A 17,887-nucleotide genomic window follows, 5' to 3' on the forward strand; every position below is an offset into this window, starting at 1 on the left:
ACAACGGGGCGGGGCCGCCGCCGCCATCGCCGCCGCCGCTATCGCCGCCATGCAGGTGAGGGCCGGGGGAACGGGGCCGGGCCGGGCCGGGCCGGGCGCACCCGGGGCTGCGGCTGCCTGCGCGGGCGGCGAGCGCGTCCCCGAGCAGCCGGCGCGGTGCTCTGCTGTGCACAGCCCCTTGCTGCTGCGCGGCCGTGGGGTGAGCGTGTGTGCGGCTGAGTGCCCCCGTCCCGCTTGAATGAAACGTCGTTAATGGGAGAAGAACCGAAATACTTTATGAAGTGCTGTGAATTTGTAGTATTTGTATTGTCCAAAGAAAAGATCATTGAGGGCAGGTTAACAGGCTGTAAAGATCCACCTCCTCTGATTTGTTTGAAAGCGCAGCTGGCTGGCCTCAGACAGATGTCCTGGTTGTCCCGCTGGAAAAGAAAGTGAAAACAGCTTGTCCCGCTATTCCTCATTTATAGAGCTTGTTACATTGTCTCTCCTTGTTTCAGCCGCTTAGTCATACCGGTCTTTTTACTGCTTTTTCACTGGTTGGTTTTTTTTTAAGGTTTGGTTTGGTTGGGTTTTTTTTGGAACTACGAATATTCATCATCCTTGTTGCCTTTATCAGTACATATTCCTGCTATATTCCTTTGCAGCTGGGGGGACAAGCGTGACATGTAATATTGGAGATGCAAAGGAGGCATGTATTTATGTGGTGACATAATGATGCTTAGCTTTTGCTGCTTTCCTAATAACTCCTGTGGTTGCTTTTACTTCCTTGACCGCCTTTCCAGGATTGGGCAGTTGTTTTCATGAGTTACCCTCAGATAATCCTGAGATCTTGTAGAGTTACAACGTTATCAGCTCAGATAATGTAATTGTATACAGAAAGTCATGGGGTTTTTTCCCCCTTTGTTTTGCCAGTCAGGATTTTTTTTTCTCCTTAGTTTTGGTGCCTGCATTCTTTTACCTACTCTGTATTTCACCTTTACCTCTCAGTTGCTCCATATCAGGAGGTCCTTCAGAGCCCCTGATATGGAGCAACTGGTCCTACCATACGCCCTACCTTTACTACCTGGGGCCAATGTAACGTTGCTGACAAACTCCCCAAAGTGTCCTCTTGGAGAGGCACAGCGTTCCTTGGAATCGCTGGTCAGTCTTACTGTGTGCTTCTTGCACAGCTTGCATCTGCCTCCAGCTCCTGAGGGCTTTGGGAAGAGCCTGGGGAAGGAGGCTTGGAGTGCACTGCTGCCGTGAGAATGCTCCTTGTGCAATGGGGTTTCATTCATCCTCCTGAGGGCTTCTTGGATAAGCACAGGCAGGGGGCCAGGGGAATGGCCGTGGGTGCATAGCCTGGCACCTCTGCGGTAAAACACTGGCTGCCAGCCCAGCCTGTAACACAGGCAGTAGTTAACCTCCTTGCACAAACACAGGGCATACAAACTGTTGCAGGCACATTTCTTAATGGGACAGGAACTGACTAGTCCTGTCGCAACATGAAGGAGAGTGCTTTTATCTCTAGATGGAACAGCCTGCAGCAATCTGTTCATGAGTCCACTCCCTGGACTGGGGATCAAATTTTAATAAGGTTTATTCAGCTGTTTGTTTTAAGGTGGTTAAAGTGAAATGAAGTCCCATCAGTGATTACCGACTTGTCAGAGTACAAATAAAATAGAATAATGTTGTGTTCTCATGAACATGGAAGGTGCCTGATGATCTCTCCATGAAGCTTACACTGGGCCAGTGTATTTGAACAGAGCAACAACAAACCCAATAGCAAGCATGCCAACGGTGTGAGTCACTCTATCTGCTTTTCCAATCGGTATTCCCTTTCTATTATTTGATTGCTTTGTCCCACCCTCCTCATGGATTATTGTACAGTTTTTAACTTACACGAGCATTTCCTTAGGGCTGGGACTTTAATTATATTTTGCACAACACCATAGCATGAGTAAGTTAGAGTAGATAAGAGTTTAGAGGGATTTTGCAAGAGTCAAGGGCATGCCTTGATGTCTTCAGCAACACATCCCCAGTCTTGACACTTTGTCTGTCACCATCCTCCCTCACCCGGAAGGGGATGTCAGTGGGGAAGATTTCTTAAACCATATAATCCCAGGGAAAGGCAGGAGGTGAGGGGTGTGTGTGGGTACAGCGCCAGTCTGTGTCACGGCAGGGCAGCACCAGGAGGAGCTGCCAGTTTCCTTGGCAGCTGAAAATGTCACATGGGCAGAAAGAAAGTAAAGAATGACACGAACTGTAGTCTTCAGTAGTCCACAGTCCTGGTACTCATTTTGCAAAGACTGTTTGGGGTGAAAACATCACAACACCCACAGCTGCTTCAGAAAAGGCTGAGGGAATGCTAACTTCTTTGATCTGGCTCAGCTTAAGTGGCTTACAAAGGTATCGTGAGCTAGTTTTGATGAGTTTGCCTGTTGTGGTGAAAAGGAGGTGTAAGTGATTATGTCTTCAGACACTCGTCCAGATCTTTAGCAGGACAGCTGGCCAAGCATTTGTCTCAGGCACAAGTCTCTTGCCTAAGTGGTCTGACCCAAGGGAAAGGGGTCAGTGTGAAATAACAGGATTTTTATCTCCAGTGCCTCTGTTTTCACTGAAAAGGAGGCTGCCTGTAGGACAGATTGGATCATGGATGCATGGGTGTGGATTCACAACTTCTTTATTCTCTTCCCTTGTCTGTCTTGCCTTTTTTTTGAGAGAGGAGAAGCAGCTGGAGCTGACCCTGGAGACACTCATCAGTCAGGTGGCTGACCTGAAGAACTCCTTGGTCAGTTTTATCTACAAGCTGGAGAACGAGTATGATCGACTCACATGGTAAAGTGTCTCACTGTTGATCACTGCCAGAGCTCTTCAGACTTGGCTCAAAGGATTAATTTAAAAACATTAGCTTCTTGTCCATAGGTTTCAATTTTCTTTTTTTACATTTGTGCTGGAGGAACCATTACACATCTTCCACAAGAAAACCAGTTGAAAACCATTGGCTTCATGCTGTAGAGTAATTAGAGTCACACTAACACCTTTTAATCCAGACATTGTATGGGAACTACACTTGCATCTGCAGTGAGTAGAAGTTCTCAGACGAAAGACCTTAGAGACTCACATACACTATAAAATGAGGAATGGTTCTTTCTGCATTTCTTGACCTTTTCTGGCTTTTTGTGGCTCTGATATAAACTGAGCTTTTGTGTTTTGCTGATTCTGCTTTACTGCAGCTTGAGAGCCTTGCAAGATGGCATTCTCTTCCAGGAGAATATGGAGCATAAAGATGTTCTAGCTGCATCTTAATAAACTATATGGTATCTTAGTGTCTGCCACTGCAGCAAAGCTTCACAGACAAGTTAACATTTATAGTTAATGTTGCAGAAAGCAGGAGAGCTGATGAATCCAGCACAGACTAAGCTGGAGAGAACCTCCTTGAAAAGATTATCAGTTGTTTAACTTCATTGTTTGTTAGTCTGGATAGTCAAGTTATAAATGTTTTCTGTCCTGACTGTACTGCTTCAGAATGAAATTATTTCTTAGACCTTGCTCCAGAGTTTCACTGGGACAGGTAGTGAAAGGAAAGAAGTGCTTCTGTGTGTGTTACTGAAATCCGACACAACTGCCACTTTCAATGGTACTGCTTGTAATGTCCCTGAGGTATTTGCTGCATTTGAGCCTTTTCCAGTTAGGACTGGCGTTTGTCCACATCTGCATATTCAGCCTAGGTTTTACTGCTTACTGTCTGGAGCAGACTGATTTGAGCACTAATTGTGTTGTTTCCTTGCTCCTCAGCCATTTGAGTGAAGAAGAGAGAAAAGCCCTATGTGGCATCCCCTTTCCATGTTCTATCTTCTTTATTTGCTTTTCCAGGCCTTCAGTTCTGGACAGCTTTGCATTGCTCTCAGGACAGCTGAACACCTTGAATAAAGTGCTAAAGCACGAGAAGACGCCGCTGCTCCGGAACCAGGTGATCATCCCGCTGGTGCTGTCTCCAGACCGTGATGAGGAGATCATGGTAAGCATGTCCCTTGAGTATCAGAATGGGCAAGAAGTACTTCCGAGAGCTGCTTTGCTGTGGGGTTTTCACCTACAAACACTTGCACTGGATACACTTTACAGGAGGTGTTGCTGTACTTAATAAATATGTTGCTGTCACTAAACAGGCACAGTGCAAATTCCTAGACAAGTTGTTGAAACTTCCTAAGGCTCCCCAGATCAAGGTTTTCCCTGTAGCCTTGTTCAGCACCATGGCCTGTGCCCTGGTCTGGAGCTGCCTGGTGCTGGGCTGGAGGGAGAGGCTCTGAGTGAGGCTTGTGCCCCATTGCAGAGGCAGACAGAGGGGCGTGTGCCAGTGTTCAGCCATGAAGTGGTGCCCGACCACCTTCGAACTAAGCCCGACCCTGAGGTGGAGGAGCAGGAGAAGCAGCTGATCACAGATGCAGCTCGAATCAGCCCTGATGCAGCACAGGTAGGTAAAGAAGGGTTTGATACTTCTGCCTCTTACCCCTAGGGCACGAGATGCCTTTTAACTGCTTCTTCCACCCTTCCATTTGCCAGTTTTCTTTTTCTTCTATGTCCTTTTCTGTCTGAGATTTCTCCAGCGGACCATAGCTGAGGTTTGGTTTCCTCCACAGTTTCACAAGGGTATCCAGCTGTCTGGCTGTTCACAGGAGGTGCCCTCCAACCAGTCAGAGGTGAAGGCTGTCCCATCTCCACAGTGCCCTCCTGCATTAGCACTGGGCACTCTAAGCTCAGCTACCAAAACATTTTTATTTGGTTACATGGATCCAGGGAAGGAAAAGCTTGTTCATTTATCTTGTTGATTTGTACTGAGTTGGAGTTGTCCTGGCAGTTTCTGACAGTTTTCATTTTGCAGAAACAGATCCAAAGTCTGAATAAAATGTGCTCAAATTTGCTGGAGAAAATCAGCAAGGAGGAGCGTGAATCTGAAAGTGGAGGTATGTCACTGAGGTGGAAGTGGGTATGGGGTTTAAGCAGCAGATTTGAGAGAGTAGAGGGGAAAATAGATATATTGGAGAGCCTGAAGTATGGGAAACACAGTTGAGCAGCACAAATGAAAACATTCCAGAAGATGCAAGATTGGCTGTCCTGGAGCCCTCTAATTTGAGAAGGGAGCCTGTGGGTGCAATGTGTTTTCCTTGTGTGACCTGTGCATGGGAGGAAGGTCACTCCAGCCCTTTGACATATCCGCCTTTGAGGAGATAAGTATCTACCAAGAAAATTTCCCAATCAACTTTAATTAATAAAAATAGCTGTGAAAATGCAGCAGCAGTGGGTGAGAAACCCTTTGGCTATGTTCTGAAGGAGTCCCCATGTTGGCAGGCTCTTGTGTGATCTTGTTGAGATAATGGGTGCTTCAGGCTCATGGCCAACCTTTTCTGGTTGTGGTGTTCACTATTCCTGGGAGTGCCACACACTACTCATAAAGGCAGTGGCATTGTTTTTACTCTCATCTTTGACACAGGACCTGAGCACAGGTTCTGTCTGCTATCTGGGAATAACAGTATAACTGGGTACGTGTGTGGCAAAAAAGCTTGCAGACACCACCTTGCTTATGAGTTTCTAAAAGGGGGTGCTGCTATTGTTTGTCTGAATCACAGTGTTACCTGCTGTAGGATTCAGCATGCAATAGCCTTTAGTGGCAGCTTCTTATGGGCATGGAGGAGTTAGGTCACTCTGTCCTCCTTCCATGAGCAGATTATGCCTTGCTCTCAGTGAAAAAGCTCTTGGATCAGCAGTGTCCATTGATTTTGCAGCTTCCTTGACCTTGATGAGACTCTTGTAGGACAGCCTGTAAGAAACTCATCTCTATTGCATGCACTAAAGTAGCAGAAAAGTAAATTCAGGACCAGCTGTGCTACTTTTTAGACCTGATTGCCAAGTCTAAAAATAACTTCCAAACTAACTTCATTTTTTTACAGGTTTACGACAGAACAAGCAGACCTTCAACCCTGCAGATACCAATGCACTGGTGGCAGCTGTGGCCTTTGGGAAAGGGCTGTCAAACCGCAGACCCCCAGGCTCTGGGGCATCTGTCCAGTCAGGCCAGCCAGGAGCTGGTGCCATCATTGCAGGTGCTTCAGGCATGCAGCAGGTCCCAATGACAGGTGCACCAGCTCAGCAGCAGCCAATGCTGGCAGGAGTGCAGATGGCACCAGCAGGGCAGCCAGGTAAAGTTCCATATCTGAGATCAGTTGAAACCCAAGGACCAGGAAAGTCAAATGCAGATGTAGAGATTCTTCCCCAGTCACCTTTTAGATGTGACTAAGTATGAGCTTCCTTTTGGCCCTTAATGACATGAGTCAGGTTATAATAGAGGAGTAATACCTGTTTAAAATTGGCTCAGAGGGTGAGGTGGATCCCAGCCAACCAGCTTCAGCTTCTTAACTCCCACTGCAGTACTGTTTTAATAACAGACTTGGTGAACATAGGAATCAATATGGAGAGAGATCGCAGTGTGGTTTTCAGGGATACAGGGGGTTTTCCTGTGAAATTTAAGTTGTGGTTAGGTAATAAAGTGGAAAAGTTTGATGATAATGAGTTATGTAAGGTAAGAAAAGAAAGTTTTCTGTAAAAAGGTAGAAGGATTTCCTGTACAATGTGACTTTGCTTAACAGCAGTAGATGACATTTGCGTTGAATATAAAGTGAAATACATAGGCATAGACATTTGACTACACATCCAGCACCTGGACTCTAACCTAGTTACTTGTTTTTGTGAAATACATCTATGATAGAAGAGTTCTGTGAAGACAATAATTGGGTATTCAGTTGGGGCAGAAATGCAAGCCAAATGCTAGGAATTTCTAGAAAAGGAACAGAGAAACAGGATGTCTTTAGGCTATTCTGTAAATCCATTGGGTACCCACATCTGCAATATTATGGGCAGTTCTGATATTTCCTCTGCTAGTGGGCATAGCTTTGGGCTAGGGAGAAGAAACTGGAAGCATATAAAATCCCAAATTATATACAGCAGGCAAATGAGGAATGATTTGCCTCATTTGCAGGAGGCCTCATTTGCCTCCCATGATACAGAAGGATTGATGAAACTGCAGCGATCAAAATGTGGGCTTGTAGATTTAGAATGAAAGGGAGATACTTTTCTGAATGCTAAATAATTACACTGTAGAGCACATTGCCTAGTGTGTGATAGGCAGATAATGTTTATATGAGATGGAAAAAAGTAAGTAAATAGACTTCTGGATGAAAAATTAGTCAACATCTAATCCTGAGGATACCAACTCTGATTCCTTGACCCTGAGCCACAACATGTTAGAAGCAGAATAGATATTCTGCAGGGATATCCCTGCAGGCTTGCCCTATTCTGGTATTCCTACTTAAAAATCCTCTGCTGTCAGGAATGAAGTTGGCCTGGGGGACCTGCAAGCTAACCCTGCATTGTCAGAATGTTTATGTTTAATTGCAGTTTAGGATATCGGATATCCTAATTGATGTTTTCTTACCTGTATATAATGATTGTTGTTCAGATGTGTACTTGAGCAACAGTATTGATCCTGAGTTAAATATGTATTTATGTAAGAGTTAGAAAGTAATTTCCATTGTAATTTGGTAACAAAGAAGACCTCCTATGATTCCTGGCTGAATACCCAGAGATACTGTATCCAGGCTGGGGACACAGTCACTTCTGTAGGCCTAGCAGAGCTCGCTGGTAAGGAGAGCGCTTGGCCAGCCTCTGTGATGGGGAAAGTACCTCTTGATAAGGGCAGCTGTAGTGGCTTTGGGCAAAGGTCACTATTCTGCTTTTGATAGTGTCCATAGCTGAGCCTGAAAGAATACAAGGACAAAGTATATCTTTACCACAGTTGTTTTTTAGGGATTTTAAGCCAGAGTTTGGTTTGATACCATTGAGTCCAGGAGACATTAATTTTTGCAGTTCCTGTTTGAATTGCAGTTTTGACTTCTACAACACCTACGGCAGTATGTCCCACAGCTTTATCACATTTTGCTTAAAATCTTTTTGATGCTTGAATATTTTGCTTGATAATTTTATTGCCTTTTTCTTATTTTTACCCATGTTGTGAGACATGGTGAATAATCATTCCTCAGTTACCTTCTCCATACTAGTTTTCATATTTTGGAAATCTGTCATGTCTCCTTCCTTTTTCTGTTTTGAGGTGTTTTTCCATCGCTAAGTCCTATTCTGTTCAATATGACTTTGTGTGAAAATTATAACTTGGATCATCCTTTTCGCTCTTACATGCACTTTTTCTGGTTGTTCTCAAGACTAGGAACACCACAACCACTTACAGTGTCTCAGCTGTGGGTGAACCATACAGTTTGGTTCACTGTTGCTTTTAGGGTGATATCTAACAGTATTTGTCTCCTAATTGCTAGTATCTATCAGTTACTGTTAGATATCTATCAGTTACCTGTCCATTCATTGCTGGCAGTGACCCACTATGGATATGTTTGAGAAAGTTTAATAATCTTTATTCGTTTAGGCTTTTGCTTATCAAATCTTTTCTCATCCTGCTGCACTATAATTTTAACTTTCAGAAGTTATCATTTTTTTTCTGGTTCAACTTGAAGACACTGAAGGAGTGTTTTTTGAATATCCCTCTGTGCTGCTCTTTAATTACTGTTTATTTTTCAGATCATCTCAGTTTTGTCTAGCACTCTACACTTAGCTGCTAGTAAGATGTCTTTGAGCACGCTCCCGTGTGAGATTGGTATCAGCAGAGAGTAATAATGCCCAAGAGGTGGATGTGGTTACAAGAAATTACGAAATCTGAGAGAGGCTTAGCAATTTATATATACACCCTGACTATAAATAATGCTGCGGGGAAGGGGCTACTGAGACTCTCTGAAATGGAAGTGGACACAGTCTGGGTTCTTCTGTGTGTGCTGCTGCCAGCAACTTCTATGAGACTAAGCCCAACACTCCTGCAGGACCCTCCTGACAAAGAGAAAGGCTTGCTGAGGATGAAAAAATAATAGAATTGAAGGGGATAGCAGGGGGACACAGGAATTGTCAAGGAGATTTGTCAGTAGAAAAAGATGCCAATTTGTGCAAGAGATTGATTGGGTAGGTCAGAAGCTGGAAGGTTCTGTAGCAAATGAGCCTGGAGAGGAGCTGGAAAAGCCCAGACAGGGTTGTTGTGAGTCTTGTGTGCTCCTGAGCAAATGTCCTCTCATATTACTGATTTTGTACTGCTTTTTCTTTTTTCTCTCTCCAGGAAAAATGCCAAGTGGCATAAAAACGAATATAAAATCTGCCTCAATGCATCCGTATCAGAGATGAGCTGAGATGAACCAGACCAGGGGAATAGCGACATTTGTTACTGCTGCAGGCACCCCACCTGGATTCCTTCTAGGACTTCCAAGTCCCTTCACATATCCACACACCATATTTGGGAAGATAGGGTTTATAACGCCCTTCCCTGGATTTTATTTAGTGCTGGGTGGCTTGTGTGGAGCTGCTGCTGGCCATGTCTCCTGGACACAAGTACTTCTCTGTTCAGCCAGAGCAGAGGACTTTGCTTCTGGTATGGATGCCATCTTCTCCAGGTGTGGCCTGGAGGATCACTACCCTTTCCTGACAGAGACCCTGAAGAGCTGTACAGAGCTCCTTGTTTCTTCTTGTTCACTTGGTATGTTCTTTCTTTACTCCGTCTTGTTTAATAAAGACTTTGTTATGCTCACTGTGAGACACTGTATCCATCTCTCAGCTCATAAGGACTCTTATTTCCCTTTGGGTAAGGCTACAGAGCAGCCCCAGTCTAAACCACACTGAAAATGTTGGAGGCCAAGTGCTGGAGCTGCGGGTCTGTGTGTAAAGGGGTGTAGCAGAGTGAGTCAGCAGGGTACAAACATAAGCAGCAAACATCTTGTGTGCTAAAAACCAATTATGGCTCTACCCCAGAAAGCAAAATACTGGGAAGGACTATTTCAAGGCCCACAGCAAGAAGACAGCACTTGAGGAACAGAAGCACAGAGCTTTTGTATTGTGATGCTGTTGCAAATCCCAGCTGAATCTGATTTCGCTTCCATGCCTCTCTGCTTCTGTTTTCTATAAAGTTTATTAGCTGCTTCAGGATTCATTTATCACTTCAGAAAGGTATTTCAATGTGACCAGGACTGTGACACTTCTGGATGGGCGAGATTGTGAAGTCTGGCCCATTTCTCTTAGGAACTGGGCCCTGTGAAGCCATCTCTGTTCTACTTTATGCCCTTGAGCTGTAACATATAATCTGCCTAATGAGAGATTCCTGTGAGACAAAAGGGTGAGGGCACATGCCCCTGGAGCCTGTCAGTACATACAGCACTATCCTAAAGGACAAATGTCCTGCCTATGGTTGCTCTTGCATGGACTTCCTTCTGACTTGTGTTGAAAGCCAGCAGTGTGTTTTACTCAATAGCATCTGTCAGCAATCTTCGGCTGAGGAAATCTCCACTCAGCAGATACAGCCTGCAGCTGCTCCTGCGCTGCTTGCCTCTTAGCTAATCAGATCCAGCTTATTTGTAAAGGCTGTGAGCTGTTCTCCCAAAACAAAACCATCCACAAAGCCGTGACTAGGGCAGTTATTGACCTATTTTGACATGCTGGCCCTTGAAAAGCACTGAGCCGAGAAGTAGAAAGTTGAGCTGGAAGCACAAACAGCTTATACAATAGCAAAGCTGCTCCACTACAAATGAGTCCGTCTGCAGTGGCAGCATCCCAGCCAGACTGCTGGAATTGCTTTTTGCTCCTAATGAATGTGGAGGTCCTGGCTCTCTGGGATGCCACTGACTGCAGCAGGGAACTGGTGTGGAGGCAGGTTACTGGTTCCAGTGTGAGTGGTTTGTGCAAAAACAAGCCTGGCAGCCGGGGAATCGGAGCCTGCAGGGCTATTCCTGTGACGTGCTGAGAACCACGGGGATGGCTGTTCCCTGCTCTGTCTCATGTCCTTGCTTTGGTTGGAAAGGAAGGCAGAATACTGTATGTGTCAGATCCTTGGCACTCGTCATTCATGGAGCCTCAGCTCTAGGATGCTGCTTTGCTACATCCCCTCAGACTGGCTTCCTTATAAAGCTAAAATGCCTCAGTGCCAGAGCCCAGGGCCAGCAGCTGCCTGGAGCAATTCAGGCAGCCCGGGACATAGGCAGGGCATGGCTGCCTGCTGCCCACGCTAGCCTGAGTAACACGCCTCCCAGACCGCCTCCAGTGGGGCAGGCCAGACCTTTCACACAATTGGACTGCACGAAGGGAAACACAGGCAGGTTTTTTTCCATAGATTATAAAGCAGGGAGGCTGGCCAGGCTCCCAGCGTAACTTCCTGCATGACACAGGCTGCCTCGAATTAGTTATTGTGTAAATTAGAGCACTCTTGTTAGGAAAACAGATGATTTTAAACTGGTGTGTCCCTGCTACAGTGGCTGGTAGGTTGTTCTAGAAACTATTTTCCTTGTTTCACCTTAGATTGAAACTGCATTTCTTTAATTCCTTTCAAGTCAGTGGATCTTCTCAGGAAGGAACTGAGCCTCTGAGTTGTTAGTACCAGAGGAGTCAGATATTATGATCAAGCTTTCCTGATCCTTTTTTAAGACAGACTGAACTGATGAAAGTCCCTTTTGCTTTAAGGCATATTTTCCATTTCTTGACTCACATCCAAATCTCCTTATGCATCTGTGTCCCTTGGGACACTGGACCAGGACATGCTATTCTAATTGTGGGAATGGGAATTTCAGATGTAAAGCAACTTTAACCTCTTATCCAGTTGCTGCTAGTGTTTGAATGTTTAAACAGGGAACAAGATCAAGCCTTTTACCCATAAAATTGCTGTGGAATTCATGGTCCACTGCTTGTCACTGTGGTCTGCATGTCCAACAGGGATTCACTGTTTCCAGTGCACTGTGTCAGAATAAAAATGTGACCTGCTGGGTCAGGGCAAAGGCTCAGGCTGTGTCCTGCTGTTGCAGGAGCCAAGTGGGTGATTGGGAAGCACACTTCCTGTGAGCATGGGATGTGCTGCTATTCTGAACTCCTGTGGGTTTTTCCCCTGCCTTATCCAATCCCTTTTGAACTCATCTCTTCTGAGCAGGATAATTTTGGCAGGGAGGAAGCTCAGCCCTGGCATGGCAGGTGCTGCTGGGCTGTCTGGGCTCCAGTTCAGGTGCAGGAGTGATGGAGATGGACATAGGTTTGTCCTGGCCCCCCAAACCTCCCCTCAGTACCCGTAACCAGCTTTACCCTGCTGCAAACACATGCTCAGTACCTGCTCCCAGAGGGGAGCAGCTCCTCTCCTGCCACACACTTGGCCAGGCCACCCATGAGCTTGTTCCTTGACTGCACACACTGCTGTACCAGCTCTCTGATACTGAAGAATGTACAGTGCCAAAAAATTTATCATGTTAGTCTGACAGGCTTATTGTAATCCTTGTTGACTGGTATTTACATTTCTCTGCTTTAAGTCTTTATCAATATGATCACATATTTTTTGGTCATTAATTTCCATAGGATGTCTGTTGAATAGACACACCTGTTTACTAGGCCATCCTGTTTACTTTTTTAATATGCTGGCATAACATCAACTTGTTTGTTCTCTGGAGCTTCTCCAGGTTTCCTTGTGTTACTGGATCTCAGCATTAATAGTTTGGATGTTTAAAAATGTATGTTATTTTTTTAGATGCAGGATACCCAGACTGAAGAGTTTTCAGCATTTGCCTTATGCAACTGTTTTTTAACATCTTCCTGAGTTACTGTTAAAGTGGAAAGTGTTTCACCCTCATGACAGGAATGCTTCATCTGGCTTCCTCCCAAACGCAGGAGAGAGATATTTATTGCCTTTCCTTCCTGCCCAGCTACCCACAGCCCACTGTTCCCAGTCTGTATCACACATGCAACCATGCTGGGTCGTGCCCACAGCCTGTCCTGCTGCTGCCCCGGGGGGCATCGTCTCTGGGAGCCATGAAGCTCAGAGTGGTGCCACCACTTCCCTGCATCTCTCTGCATCCAGTGATCAGCACGACAAACACCTGCTGCTTGTTTGTTCTCTTGTCCCGTCCCCAAGCAGCAATGTGCACACAGATGTCTTCTGTTTAAACAAGCAAAACATAACATTTTGTTTGTTTTTTTAACCTACAGATCTTTTAAGTGGATGTCATTAAGCCTTTATAGTGGAAGTGAAGTGTGTGAGGTGTTAGGGAAGAAGCAGCTGAAAAGATAGGGGGAGAGAGGAGTGAGGGGAATCTCTTCAGTTCTCCATACTCCATACCACAGGTAAGGCAGGGTTTGGTTTCCATCCTCCTGCTAGGATAGGATCTTTCTGCCAGAAACATTAGGGACCAAAGAAGAAGTCTTGTGGTGGTTGGGTTGAGAAAGCCAGAGCACTTTTTATGCTAAGAAGCAAGATAATGGGGTGAGTGCTGCCAAAGGGTGTTCAGCCAAGTTTTTAATCGGCATTGTTTCCAAAGCAGCTTCACCTGCAGCTCGCTGAGGAGAGACAAACACATGGAAACAGCAGCAGAAGATGCATTTTAACTGACCTCTGAAAAGCTCAGAGACTGCTTGGAAGTCAAAGGCACAAACACAGGGTAAGTGGTCAAGTGGTGGAAACAGCTCAGGGTCTTTGCTTTTCTCCAGGCTCTCTGCATGAGCTTGGTGGCCCCAGGAGAGGCAGAGCCTCTTTATCTGACAGCTGGTGCCTACAAATGAATACACAGCTGTTTTCAAAAAATCCCATGGATCTCCTCCTTCCACTTAAGGGCAATAAATCTTCAACTGCCTTAGACATAAAATGTTACCACTTTGTGCCTCACAGAGATGCTGTGGTGGTAAAAGCTCATGCTCAAGAAATGGGATGTTTGGATGTGTTTGTAATACATGCCATAAAAATAGTTCAAGCTGATGTGATTCCACAGTTTATTTATTGTTCCTATGATACTGCAGCTCTCTGGCTGGATCCAGGAACACTGCCTTGGTGGAAACCTGCACTTAGAAATTAATGAAAACCTTCTGCAATTTCCCTAGGGGTAACCCTGTACATAAGCATAATGCAAAGCATGCTGTTTGGCTCCTCTGAAGGAGAAACTTTTGTCCTTTTAATTTGTTTTGTGTGTGTTTTTTAAATAAAGGAAATTACTGCATGTATATTTCTGACTGAGATGCATATTTTTTAAAGTCAGGCATTCAAGAGCTGTAGTTCCTGCAGCAGCTATCTTATCACTGCTGCTCAGATTCTGTCATTGATTTACCTGCTGATTCTAAGCCTTCTCCCTTTGCTACCATCGTGTCCAAGCAGTTTCTGCACTGAAATAGCAGTGGGTGCTAAGTCCAGCCTGGCATGGCAGCTGCTTTCCTCTGAGTAAAGGCTGTGCCTCAGGGTACTTTTGCATAAAGTTTTTTATTTGCTGGCCATGCACTGGAGTAAAGGCCATGCTTTGGGGCATTGCTGTCTGTGGGTGTTATTTCAAAGCTGCAGCATTTCCCAGGATGTTCCTCTTTTGAACACAGACCTCCCCCCTCTATGTCTGCTGCCAGGTGGCTTTGGTGGGACGTGTCTATCTCCCACTGCCACCTGCCAGTCTTGGGCTCTGCCCACCTTGGCCTGCAGCACAGAGGTGTGCTGCTCCCACGGGAATTTGCCTTTGAAACGTGCAGCGGATGTTTATGTGGAGTTTATTTTTGGTACTGAAGTCGGGGTCCTGCTGCGTGATATGAGAGAGCTCTTGTCTCCTGCTCTGCTGCAGCATCATGGCAGGACTTCAAAGCACTGCCCTAAGAGCCTGTGGCAGTAGCTAACACAGGAACAGTTTGCATCCCCCTGAGAAACATGTTCTGCATAAGTGGGACTGTGGAACCAATTTTGGCTGCCTTGTTTTTGTGTTTTTAGGCTCTCCTGGACATCACAGCAGTAGAAACAGCATTAATCATCGTCTTCATCATCATCATTGTCATGATGGCACAGCCTGTTTTGCTCTGTCAGCAGAACAATGCATCAGGTCGTGACTTGATTGCACACGGGGCTCTGCGGGAGCTCCCACGTGTGCAGCCCCCCCGCAGCTGGGCAGGGAGCCGGGCGGTCCCGGGCCGTGGCAGGAGCAGCCGGGCGGTCCTGAGCTGCGGAAGCCCCACTGCAGCTGCTGAGGAAGTAATGACTCACAGAATGCTTCTGTGGGTGCAACCACCATTCCTCTTAAATGTTGGGATTCACTCACACAGGGAGTAAAACCAATAGGAAATTACAGGAGTGTTCCAACCCACATTTCGAGCATGCAGCTCTCTCTCCCTTTGCCTCTGAGTCCTGTGCTCTCTGGTGTGTCTTGCTGGAGCTCAGGTGTAAGACGCTTGTCTCCTCACCCATGTTCAGGGAGGCCATCAACAACACTTTTTGGAGAGGTGAGTATACACCTGTTACTGGGATAAACAGTGCAGCCCCTCGCCATGGGAGCTGCCCCACTGCTACTCTCTCCTTTCCCCGTGCCCCTTGGACTTGCCAGGCAGGTGCAGTGGATCATGGCAGACCTGTCACAAGTTTTTTTATCCTTCAATTTCCTTTTTCTCCCTACCCACTATGGGTCTTAGGGCATGTACTTGTGCTGCTGACTGTGCCAGGGGACAACCTGAGAAGCAGAGAAGATGCCAGGCAGGCCAGAGAGGAGAGTATCCCCTGCCAGCCTGCAGCCCAGACAGGCGGGCAAAGCCCAGCCCTGGCTGGAGCTAAACATGGCCTCATTTCATGGCAAAACAATTCCTCTTTGTGCAGCCTGTTCTCCCAGAACAATCCTGTGCTCTGACAATATCCTTTCTATGGCTTAGTCCCTGTGGAGTGACCAGCAGCATGCTCAGCCTGATGCCTGGCAGCTCACACCCCACTGCCCCATGGCCGAAGTGCAGCACCTGCAACCCCTGCCCTGGGCAGCCTCTGCTGAGACTCTGTGGCCTCTTCAGGTCAAGGCAAAGTCTTCTCAGGAAAGGCCCCAGCACAGCCTGAAGCACTTAGGAGGGCTTTTTCTTCTACCTTTGCTCACTCCATGGAGCCGCATGGCACTGCTGTTCCACAAGTTAGGAGGACAGCCTTGGGACACAGTTGTGGAGCGTGATATGGGTGTCGAGTCACCAAATCTGACTGTGATCCCAACTCCCTGAGTGAAGAAGTCACCCAGCTTCACCAAGCTGCTCCCTCAGGCTCGAGGCAGTCTGGGACAGGTTGCCAGAGATGATCAGCTCCTGTGGGCTTTAAATCACAGAGGTAATATGAAATTACTTCATATGGAAAGGGGACTCTGGGGATGAGCAGGACTGTGGCTTTCTAATCTCCTGCTTTTTCTCTCTTCAGGAGCATGTGCCCATGTGCCCAGCCTTGAAAGATCCCTGAGAAGGGGCAGTTGTCAAGTCCCTACAAGAGACCGAGCTCCCAGAGTTCCTGTGATCTTCTGCCAAGTTGTGGCACCAATACTTGTACAGTAACCAAGGACTCCTGTTGAGCTGCATGTCCTGAAACCTTCCGACCTCCTGACCCTTTCTAGCCTCCTGCCAGTGCACTCTGGGCCTTGAGGTGGTCCTGCCATGCCGGCTGCCCTGCAGAGACACTGAAGAATGGGCTTCTCCAGGCTTTTAGTATTCTCAGACACCTTGCTGTGGCTATGGCTTGGCTTCTTTCCCTCCCCCCACCCCATGATTTGATGGATTTGAAACAAGAACCATTATTCCATAAGACTATCCTCTAGGCCACAGGAACAAGTAAGGATGCTTTAACAGGTCCAGAGTGGGCTGAGACTTCTGGCACATCTGTGGAAGACCCCAGGGTGCCCTGTATTTCTGGGGTGATGCTGCCAGCCCATGGAGATGGGTGGCAGGGCTCACACTGGAGAGGCTGCTATGCAGCTGACAAAGAATTCTTGTCCCAGTAGGAAACAACAGTCATGTGTGCTGCCCACCCCAGCTGGCAGGCAAAGTCCAGGAATTAAACACACTGGGGTGAAAGTCTGCTGTCAAAGCTCCAGGGCAGCACCACAGTGCCAGCAAGATCCCAGGTGATGCTTGCACTGCCCCTTCCATCTCAGGGAGTTCCTTTTTGCAGGTGACATTTTAATGTAAATCTGAGTGTCATGTTACAACAGGGGTTTCAGCAGGGTCATTTTGTGCCTGTTGGCTACAGAAATGTTGAGGGTTGTTTGCTTGTAGCTTGAGGGGCTTATAGGGACCTCAGATTCCAGGAATGCAAGCATTTCTTTTGGCTTAAGGCAAGAGGGCAACAGTGATGGGGTATTTGGCCTTTACTGCCACTACAATGTAATCATCACAAATAAAAATTTTTCACAAGGTGAGTCACTTAATCTTGGTATCAGCCATGGAAGGAGGCAACACATCAGCCTGAACACATGCCCAGGCATGGCCTACCTGCCCACCTCCACTTACTGAAATTGCATAGTGACATGATGGCATTTAATGGACCTTCAGGTGCTGAGTTCTGTCATCTCTCACCACTTCTAGTGGCCATAAAAGCTTTTTTTGATTCTCTCAGTATAGACAGAGGTGTTGTAGGAGCATTTCTTGGATGTGTTGAGATTGTGAGCATAATCAACTTACCATTTTTTCCATGGAGCCACAGAGAAAGTGTGCAGCAATAATTTGTGGTTGATGCTGCTTTAGAGTTCAACCTCAGGGAAAGGGAGAAGGGTAAAGCAACATTAGAGAGCCAATTTACATTCACTGTTTTTATCTGATCACATGCAAAATTTTTGGTTTTTCAGGATTAAATAGAAAAGTATGGCAGGATCTGTAAATCATCTTCTGACTCCTCAAGTGTATTAAGGTGTGTAAATTTACTAACTATATGTGTCAAATACATTACTGAAAAATGACAGGGCCAATTGTTTATGTGTTTAATTTCACTGAATTCATTTGAAGTTTTTATTTTCTCTTAGATTTTTTCAAGTAG

At 46.2% G+C, this 17,887-nt stretch overlaps 1 protein-coding gene across 1 annotated transcript; it reads left to right on the forward strand.

Moving 5' to 3' along the window:
- Positions 1 to 3: 3 nt before the first annotated feature.
- On the forward strand, positions 4 to 9,667 carry MED8 (mediator complex subunit 8). Its single transcript, XM_030953147.1, has 7 exons — positions 4 to 55; positions 2,699 to 2,817; positions 3,856 to 4,000; positions 4,313 to 4,453; positions 4,862 to 4,943; positions 5,928 to 6,176; positions 9,203 to 9,667. Exons 1-7 carry the CDS (start codon positions 50 to 52, stop codon positions 9,265 to 9,267), a joined length of 807 nt encoding a protein of 268 aa, XP_030809007.1. The 5' UTR covers positions 4 to 49; the 3' UTR covers positions 9,268 to 9,667.
- Positions 9,668 to 17,887: the final 8,220 nt, after the last annotated feature.

This window comes from Camarhynchus parvulus, chromosome 8 (genome assembly GCF_901933205.1).
Source record: "Camarhynchus parvulus chromosome 8, STF_HiC, whole genome shotgun sequence".
Lineage (NCBI taxonomy): Eukaryota > Metazoa > Chordata > Aves > Passeriformes > Thraupidae > Camarhynchus > Camarhynchus parvulus.

Excerpts from the sequence above, each read along its gene's own strand:
- MED8 (XM_030953147.1), top strand. Across the intron at positions 4,454-4,861 it reads TCAGCCCTGATGCAGCACAG|AAACAGATCCAAAGTCTGAA; the intron begins GTAGGTAAAGAA and ends TTCATTTTGCAG. Across the intron at positions 6,177-9,202 it reads GGCACCAGCAGGGCAGCCAG|GAAAAATGCCAAGTGGCATA; the intron begins GTAAAGTTCCAT and ends TTCTCTCTCCAG.